This window comes from Temnothorax longispinosus, chromosome 11 (genome assembly GCF_030848805.1).
Source record: "Temnothorax longispinosus isolate EJ_2023e chromosome 11, Tlon_JGU_v1, whole genome shotgun sequence".
In the NCBI taxonomy this organism is placed as follows: Eukaryota; Metazoa; Arthropoda; class Insecta; order Hymenoptera; family Formicidae; genus Temnothorax; species Temnothorax longispinosus.
In genome coordinates this window covers 15,094,454-15,104,675 of record NC_092368.1, presented here as the reverse complement: position 1 = coordinate 15,104,675, position 10,222 = coordinate 15,094,454, and the positions used below count along the sequence as shown (strand labels likewise).

At 38.6% G+C, this 10,222-nt stretch overlaps 1 protein-coding gene across 1 annotated transcript in view; it reads left to right on the top strand.

Moving 5' to 3' along the window:
* The first annotated feature begins 461 nt into the window (after positions 1–461).
* Positions 462–10,222, top strand: part of Rgl (Ral guanine nucleotide dissociation stimulator-like) — a 36,218-nt gene continuing 26,457 nt past the window's right edge. Inside the window, exon 1 of the mRNA XM_071794162.1 lies at positions 462–2,537. Within this exon, the coding sequence (XP_071650263.1) occupies positions 2,508–2,537 (30 nt within the window). The 5' untranslated portion in view covers positions 462–2,507. The remainder of the gene's footprint in view (positions 2,538–10,222) is intronic.

Genomic DNA, 10,222 nt, shown 5'->3' with positions numbered 1-10,222 from the left:
AATTCCTTTCGAAGGAATAGTTATTTTGTTTATCCTTAATCCCAACACTGGGAACGAAAATTTAAATTAAATTTGGTTATCCAAAGTCAATCTAAACTTGCTATTTTTTTCTTTAAAATTTAATTTCCCACAATTTTTTAAGTTTTTCTCTATAGATATTTGGATAGAATTTTAATTACTTTCACAGCTATAAGTATCTAATTAATTTTGCAAGTCTCGCAGGTCTCAACATTAAATATCTAACAACGTTTGGATTAAAAATTTGCCAAATTAAAGTCCTTAAAATTGTCGAAAAAATTTAGATTTCTCCTCTCCGGAAGGTGGACTCGTCGCGCCTTTGAGATATTTTCTCCAAAAATTATCGCGACATTTTGGTTCCTCAGCGTCAAGCTTTGAGGCGCATCGATCCGTCCCTGAATACCCTCTCCTCAACAAAAGCCGAGGGGAGCACAGCACCTCCGTTACAACAAATGGCGGTACCGTCGTAAGTACCTGCTCTCCCACCCCGCATCTCGTCATGGTGGGAAAAAGTCCGTCACACACCGGCACACATCTCCGGCGTGACGGTGGTTGCCAGTTGCCAACACAGTCGCACACCGAGGTCCGATCCGCGAGGGAAGCTCGGGATCCAAACTCCGAACGGCTGGCAATTTTCCCGGCGCGTTGCGGCTCACGCGCGCGTCCCCCGCGGTCCCGCCTTGGTTTTTCCTTTCGCAATCTGAAGAGCGGGGACCCCCGTGAGGCGGTCCCCCCGATCCCCCTGTACCGTACCGTACCACCGTACCGTACCGTACCGTTCCGTTCGCGGGGGAACGGCACTCGCTCGCTCGCCCGCTCGCCCGAAAGAGCGAGAGAAGTCGCCGCCCGTTCGTCCGTCCGTTCGTTCGTTCGTTCGCGTTCGTTTGCGAGCGATCCGTCTCGAAAATATCGGAAGTGCATTTTCGGAGGCACGAGAATCACCCAGTGAATCGTGAAGTGAGTGAGTTTTGATGGGGAGGTTCGGAGCGAACGAGAGAGAGAAAGGGAGAGGGAGAGAGAGAGAGAGAGAGAGGAACGACGAACGTGCTCGGAGGTGTCGTTGACGTTTCGTGTGTCAGTGTCCTCTCTCCGACTCTCTCGCGCCTGCACTTGCCACATTGTTCTCCATCTCTCTCCTCCTCTCGCTCGCTCTGGCTCTCGTGAGAGTGCGCGCGAAGGGAGCGACCTGAGGGGAGTACTCTGAAGTACTCCGTGAGGATACTCCGAAACGTTGTGACTATATCACAGATATAGATATATAGTTTATATAGTGCACTCCTAAAATTCGAAAGTATTCTTGGTACTGTTCTCCTAAAATTCCTAAAGTTGTCCCTCTCTTTCTTGACGTGACAGGATATCCCTATCCGGCTATAATCCTATGTCCCTAGGATTCACTATATTCTCTATCTGATCGCTCCATGTAACTATCCTTCTCTTTCCTGATAGTTTGATGAATATGTTGACAAACATACTTCAAACATGATACTATATAAACTTAAGAGAGGCTTATCACTCAGCTATTATTGTTATTATTATAGTGTTTCTTTTTTTTATTACGCGCGCATATATGTGTGGTCTGTACTATCTCTATCCGATATGATTATTGCAGTTTCTAATCAACTATTATTTTTACAATCCCTCAACTACATTATTCTCTCATAATTAGTTTCAAGACGTAAAGTCAATTATCTTATTTAAATGGAAATTACTAATTGTACCGTTTGACATATTGTCGATTTCCTAACTTTGCTTCTAGTTGAAAATTTACATTCTAACAGTTTTTCTAAATTTTGTCATTTAAGTTTGTATTTCCATTGCAAACACGTGTGTTTGTATCATCTTCTAAATTGTATTGCTAACATTCAACACGCATTCTGTAAACATCATTTTAAATATCCTTAGTGGATATATTCTAGAACGACAATAATAAATACATCTGTTTATTCTACCCAAATCTTATCTCCACGTTACATCCCTCTTTCTCTCCGTTATTCTCGCGTCAAGAGAATCTGACACATACAATGTAAATACATGTGTCTCAATATAATAACCCTTTCTTATATTTCTTCCTTCCCTTTTCTCTTCAGTCTTCGATCCGCTTTAGGACAACTCCAAATCCATCTGCAATCCTTACAAATCGTCCTTCCTCTCTTTCTTCATTTCTTTCTCCGTCACTTCATTTTTCCCTCAAAAGTGGCGTTTTATGTTAGAAGACGTAGATAGTCATAAAAGGGGAAGAAGATACTCTTCAGCGTCGTGTAGCGCGATGCTGGATGACAGATTAGACCCGGAGCTATCACAGGTAGAGTCCCTCGGGAACAGTCCCGTTTGGGGAACAGGCCTTGGCGCAGAATGACGAGCGTCGTCGGCTCGTGCTGCTGTTGCTGCTGCCGGAAGCGAAGCCGCGAAGAGGAGCAACGAACAGCCCGGCGACGACGACGACGACGACGAGCGACGAGTCCGGGTCCCTCTAGCGCCAGCGGAGGGCTATGAGCGCTGACAATGGGGACGAATCCTTGGTAATTATCCGTGCCTTTCTCTTTTTTTTTTATTGCCCCCCCTCACGCGCGTTTTCCGCCTTTCCTCTCGCAGGTAAACGCGTCGAGCGACTTTTCCATCCGTCATACGTTTGTACATATAAGCTACAATATGTGTTAAATTACACTTTCGCATTCCGTCGTTTGACGATTTACGTAAGGATAATGGATGGCCAGTCTCTTCCTCTCTTTCGATTTTCCGTTATCCTCGCATATTATCCTCTTCTGGTGTAATTAATTTGGAAGTATTAATCTGCTTTTTTTCTTAACATTAAGATTATCATCATGTATTATTTGGATTGCAGGATATAATATATTTTACGCAAAAAATATATACTTGGCGCAAAACCGCGTCTCTTGATTCGAATGTTAGTTTATCTTGCAGCCTCTATACATTTATATGTACCATTAATTTCTTTCTCCTGTCATTGTCAGAGTTTTTCTGTTTTGATCAATTTATAGATATCGTTGTTTCTACAAGATACGCGAGACTTTGAAAAACGATAATGTATTATTCCGAGCTCGCGCCGAGCTCATTCTCTCTTTCCCTCTTTTTTCCCGTGTCTCTCGCCATCGCGTGGAAAGATTGTGGCTGGATTTGAAAGCTCGTTCCGTGACGTAACGCGGTCACGGATCGTACGTTTTCGTTTCCGGAGGTACGACGCTTGAAGACGCGATCGATAGTGACTACAGGCCTGACGAAATTTGTTCGCCGCTGTTTTCGGCGCGTTTATGTCACTGGCAATTGCCATTCCGACAATAAACTTTTAAGAATTTTTAACTCTTAATAAGCATGTGATAATTTAATAATCATAAATTGAACAAAACATAAATATTAGAAAAGCAATAATTATTTATTTCTTCGTATCTCGGAAAATTCTGAAAAGATTGACGAAGTCTTAAATTATCACTAAAATTTTTCGTGCCTGAACAAATAATAGCTCATGGTACTCCAAAGGCATTTCAGAACTTGTGTCGCTCCAAGAAATATTTATAAAGGATTCTAGAAGGATTGGGAATTACCTGAAATTTTTTTAGAGCACAAGAATTGCTTCCAAAGCACATCGACAATCTATAAAGCTTTTTATTGAATGAATATCAGACAAATATAAAGATCTCCGCACTAATAATCTACATAAGACGAAATGGACATTTTTTTCGAATTCTTTACATAACTCTTGTAAAAAGCGGAATGAAAAGAGCAGTGTAATAGAAAATCTGATCTATAGGTATTTCTTCGTTACTAATTAGGCTCTAATCAAGCCGAACCGAGAACTTGGCAGTCGTCCGGCTCCGTTGATCGATTTCTACCTTCACTTCCGCCACCGTTTTTCAGTGACATTTGCACGCGCCGAACCACTTTACGGCGTGTCGCGAGCCTGCCAAATTAATATCTTTATAATATACACTACCCTCCATAAGTTTGGAAACACTCTATAAAATGCAATATACAGAAAATAGTACATAATAGTACATATGTTATCCAACAGGCTTTTAAAATAAAGAATTTCCATTAATTTTTACATTCTTCAAAGTAACCACACCTTTTGCTTTAATGACTGCCTTGCATATTCTCGGCATACGGTGGATCAACTTTTGGAGTTCAGTCGGGATACGTTTCCATTCTTGCTGGAGAACTTCTCAAAGGTGCACCTGTGACCTGTGATTCGCTGTTCAACAAATTCAACTCCGAGCACTTCGGTGTCGCGAAATAATCATCCGACATATTTTCGGCATGTACAAGTGTTGCAAGTGTCCCAGGTGGAAATATATATGATTATTTGAACGTCTTACGATATATTCGTACCAAAAATCTGCACAGATCGCTGCCGTGCGACTATTTATCTGTAAATAGTCGCACGTACGGCATCTGTCATAGAGTGTTTCCAAACTTATGGAGGGTAGTGTACTAATGTAATATAACATAATATAACATAATTTATAATATAATGTAGTATTTATTATTAACGAGAAACACCCTTTAGTTTACAATAATAATACAATAATAATAAGAAAGTACAAAAGAGAGATCAAAGTGGTTACAAGCCAAGAAAGAGATAATAAAATGATATTACAAGAGTATGCGGGTAAGCTTATTGTTTAAATGCAGACGCTGTGCCACTAAAAAAAATCAACGGAGTCAGAACAACTGTTCGCCGCAATTATCATTCTATTGATACAGGAATTTGTTGCAAGTAAAGCGCGGTGATGTTCTGTGCTGTCTCAAGTCCCTTACTGGAATATTTAAACTATTTTTTTTTATAAATCCGGACAATCGTTCATATGAATAATTTTCTTAAAGACAAAAGAGAGTGAGATCAAGCATTAATCTTCTATTCTCTAAAGATAGCAGATTGAGTTTAACTGATGAGGGATAGTAATCAGGGGAGGAGAATAATACATTTTTTAAGTATTTACTCCAGTGGAAAATGAACCCCAGCGTCCTACACGCTGATGAGACGATCGTTTGGATATGGTTATTAAAAGACAAATCAGTGCTAAATAGAGCACCAAGATTACGAACGTCAGTTACTGAAAGAGTTGAATCATCAAGGATGTAATTGTACACAAATGGTTGCGTCTGCGTGTAAAATGGATAATGAAACATTTGGAAACATTAAGCCAAAGACAGTTTCTGTTACATCAGATTTCAAGTTCTTGCAAGTCATGTTTGTAATAAGAGTGCATCAGCAGGGGTCCGTTGATCCGTCGACATCCTTTGAGGTCATCCGCGTATAATAAAAAAATAACAATATCTAAAACAAGTAGAAAAGTCATTTATAAATAAAACGAACAAAAGAGGACCAAGATGAGATCCCTGATGCGGCACCCCAGACAATACATTGACGATTCCGGAAAGACCATCAATATATATTTTATGACCCGAGTTCCGTTGGAGAGAGGGGAAACATGATATCCATTTTAAGAAAGAATCCCCGTTTTTACACCTATTGCTCGCGCACGATCGTGTAATGCGGCGGAGAACCGTCCTTGGTGTGCCTCGCGAACTTCTCCAATCTCGACGTTTCGCAACTTTCGCGCAATTTGAAGTCGAAATTACCGCTACTCCCAGCTAAATTGCAGTTTCGAGTCGCGTCGCGCTCGTTTCCCCCACAGCTCGACTCTCCCTTATCTTTCGCGCGCATCGTCGTGGAAATGTCAAGGATCTTGTACGTGCAATGCGAGGTGCCGTACGTCGGAGCACCGTACACGGTGACTCCTCCGTCCGCGGACGCAACAACGCTTCCGCAACAACGGCCGTTGATGGGCAGAAAATTACGGCACACCGATATATCACGCTCGCGCAATCGTCACCGGTGTCCCTCGCCGGCCTGACATTGGGCCTTAACACGCCGCGCCGCGGCCGTCGAGCTTCCACGAACGTTATCGACGATTATCACGAGTCCTTCGGCGCGCCCGTGAAACGCCGTCTGTGTCCTTATCGCCACTTGCCGTTTGCGATGCATCTTCCTAGATCAACACTTTGTCGTTTGTGTTTGTCGTCAAATAGCGTTCTAGAATTATCGCCGCTGCTTCTATCGATTGAACGTTTATTTTTTTTTCTTTTTTTAAAGAGAAATATCGTTGAAGAGATTAGATATGTGTCTAGAGTAGGAAAATAGAGAAGCTTTGATGAAGAATCCGAGTCTTAAAACTTGAATGCGGTTTTATCCGTTTGCCGGTAAACTTTATTTTATACGAACGTTGCAATTTGCTTAGGAAAATATCAATATAATTAATATAATATTACAAGTAATAAGTATTATATTATATAATAAAATAATAACTAAATTGATACTAAGAAACAATATATACAAATTTTTTGTAAATTGGACATTTAAAATTTAATCACGTTTAATTACTGATGCGTGTCCCGAAATTCAGCGATGATCAATTTTGTATTCTGATAGGAATCAATCTCAGGAGATAAATCTCTCTTATTGTTAGACTTTCTCGAAACTCCATATTCCGCGGTGATAAAAAAACGCGACATGTCGTTCTCGTTCCTACGGGACGGACAAAGTCGCTTCCTCGCTCCAGGACAGTTCCGGCGGCGAGTTGGAAAAGCGTGGATACTTCCAAGTTGGGAATCCGCTCCGGCGAGCCGCGAGAGGCAGGTCCGAGACGCTTATGGGGAATGCAAAGTAATACGTGTCAAGTCTAACGAGGCGCGTCGCGGAATGTAGACAGGAGGCGAAGGAAAACGCGCTGCAACGTGGGAAAAAATAATGGTCGGATCGAAATATTATAGCTCGAAGCTGATCAAAAGCTTAACACCCTCTAGAATAATTGTCTTCTATATATCGTGCAAAATCCGTCGAGAAGCATGTATCTTTTATTCAACTTATAATAAAAAAATATTTGAACAATTATAGAAAGATATAACGTCGTTTTTTTTTCTAATTACTTTAATTAGCAATACTCTACTTAGTTTTAGTTACATAATGATGTAATTAGTCTTGAAATTAAGCACTAAGCGTGCCAAAATTAAACGTGATCTTATCTATTGAACGGTTCTTTAGATTTTCTTTCATAATGTTGCAATTCGCACGAAAACTATATATTATAGTATAAAAATTCTATATATTAAATATTTCTTATCTAAATATATCTCATTTAATTGATTAATTATTATTAATTTGTTAACAATAATTAAAAAATCACTAGTAATTGTATTAATTACTTCTAATTTATGTATAATGCATTTATCATAAATGTAATGTTGAGGTCAGTAGTTTTTTTCGAAAATTACATAAAATGCAGAATTTAAAAAAATTTCAATATATACGCGCAAGTATACATATATATAGCAAAAGCATTCTGGAAACGACGGGATGAAACTTGGCCGCGTGTTACAGTTTCAAGGAGAAACGCGCGCTGGTCGCGCGTGCCACGATATCGGCGCGGCGCGGCGCGGCGTAGGTATACTTTCGCAATTCCGACGTGCGAAAATCGCGAGCGCGAGTTGCGCGGAAAGGAAAAGAGATTCCTCTCGTTTCGTACCGTGAATTCAGAATGGACATCCGCCTTTCTCACGGCGAGACGTGAGAAGATCGGGCTCGAGCGAGTTGTAACTGGCGCGCGTACTCTTCCCGCACACCTCTGTCGTATTCTTCAATTGGAGCAATCGTCTTTATCCGTGTATGGATCTACCCACACTTCGAACTCGGCTCGATTTATCCTATCTGAGAATTGACAACTAGAATTGTCGCAGCGAAATCAGATCGAATGGGATAAAGGAGGTTGGCCTTTATAGCCGCTCCGATAGAAAATTTAGCCTCGATCCGGGTATTAGGTCCACTTAAAGCGATTAGAACGTTTTTCACGTTCGAAGAAGGCCATCAGGAGATGCGATGATCGTGACAATTATCCGATGACTCAAGCCTCTCGTTAGAACTCGCGCGACTGAATCGATGCGACCGATATGGAGGCTTTACTCCATTTGGAATTTAAATCGGTTATATAGTCGATGAGTAATTAATTGTGTATGTAAATGTTAGAATTTCGATATATAGCTACGTTTGTCCCTTTCAAATTGATATGTTGTATGCATAAGTGAATTTTTATTTTACATATAATTATAAACTAATATATTTATTTTAAAAAATTTTTATATAAAATAATTAAGTATATTATACGAAACAAATGTATTTCAAGTATCATTATTTAGAATAGTAACAAAAAATTTTTTAATACTGTTTAAAATACATGTCTTATTTATGTGTACCATAAAAATTTCAGTAAATAAAATTAAATAATAACTAAAATTGATTCACTAAAAAACCTAGATTAAAAGGATCGATTTCTCAAAAACCAATTTTAAAAAATTATTGGCAACTTAAAAAATAAGTATATAGATATATATATCAACACAATACTTTTTACATATAATATACAGAATGATCCATTTTAGTCTCTTTAAAATTATTTAAAAAAATATTATTAAAAAATATATTTAATATCAGAGTTATGTCGCTTCAAATAAAATGATTAACTTTATTCTAGATAATGTCATTTTCAAGATTCAAAAATTATCTTATTTTAAAAAAAATTTAATTTTTTAAAATAAAAACATCTTGTTTTATACATAAATCAAGTCTTCTTGTCATTTTGCGTATAAAAATATTAAGATAAACCGAAAATAAAATGTAAAAATTAAACGTACAGCTATTAATTTTTATGAACAAATTAAAAATTAATTTATATTAAATAAAGTAATTAATTTGTATCAAAATCAAAAAGAAAATATTGATTTAAAAACCGATTTTTTGTTTAGAAAAGATTGATTTTTAAAAATATCAATTCAGAATCGAACATTCCTATTACACGGACTTCCGATTGGGTGGCAAATGAGTACACATGTCGCTGGGTAGTTTGCGCGAATTAAGCAGAGAAAGGGTGGAGTGGGGGGGGGAGAGATAAGAATAGAAAGGTGTGCGAAAATAGTAGTGAGGAGGAAGAGATAAGGAGAGATAATAGGCGTAGGAAGTTTGACGTGTCGCTGGATAATAGTGGAAGAAAGTGTGGAAGATAAAAGTTAGGAAACAGAACACCATTGAATACATACAAACCGATACAAATGTTCGATCGTCGATGTACAGCTCTCGCCATCAGCATTCCGCGGAGCCCGATCGCTTCATTTCAATGCAACACATGTGGCACACTTTTATTTTTGAGGTTGCGCCCACGAAAGAAAACGAAACACATTTTGTGCACAATATTTTCGAGGTGTAATAAAGAGAATTAATCAAATTGTCCTCCGAGAACGAATTTTGAGATCAATTTTTGTGTCGTATCAAAGAATTAAACTAATTAAAGGATAAATTTTATTTTTGTCTTAAATAAAACTTTTTAATTTAACGAAAGAAACCTAATAAATTTATATATTATTATGGAAGAGAGAGAAGCTTAGTAAATTTCAAAATTTATTCTTTATTATTTCAAGAATGAAAATATCTTAAATATTAATTTTTTTTTTTTAATATATACAGTTTAGCAACTTTAGTTCGTAAACAAAATCGCTTGTGCGGTGATCGATCGTTCGCACCATCTGCACGCAGCGTGAGTGGATCGTGAGCACACAGCGCGGTTATGAAACAGAGCTTCTCTCCCGGCGGCGCGGCGCGAATTTTTCTGCCGATTAGCGGCGCGTCCGGCTTCATCCGGATTGAACTTTAGCTCCTGAGAGGCGGCATCGAGACTTGACCGACTTGTAACCACTAACTGTTTCGACGAGTTTAACCTTGATTTCAATATATCGCTTCCGTCAGCGGTTCTCGAGGAAAAACAGCCTGGTAAGCGCGCGATAGCATCATTCCGCTTGACCACGCGCCTCTTTAATCCCTCGCCGTCAATTTCGACTTCGATCTTTCACCCTCGCGTATATCATTCTCAAGTCATATTTAATTTTTCTTCCCTGACAAGTCGAACACTCCGCAAAGAACACAGCTGAAACATAGCTGGTACAAATAAATTAAATAATCGATTGTAATTATATTACGACGTATGTAATTCGTATAATTTTCGAGGAAGATGTAAGATGAATTTTTTAACGTCAGATAATAAAATTCGCGCGGTAATACATGGATTGAATTTCGTTTAACGCAGATAAGAAGAAATATTGTACACAAATTTTAATATATCTCTTAGAGTTTTTTTTTTATATT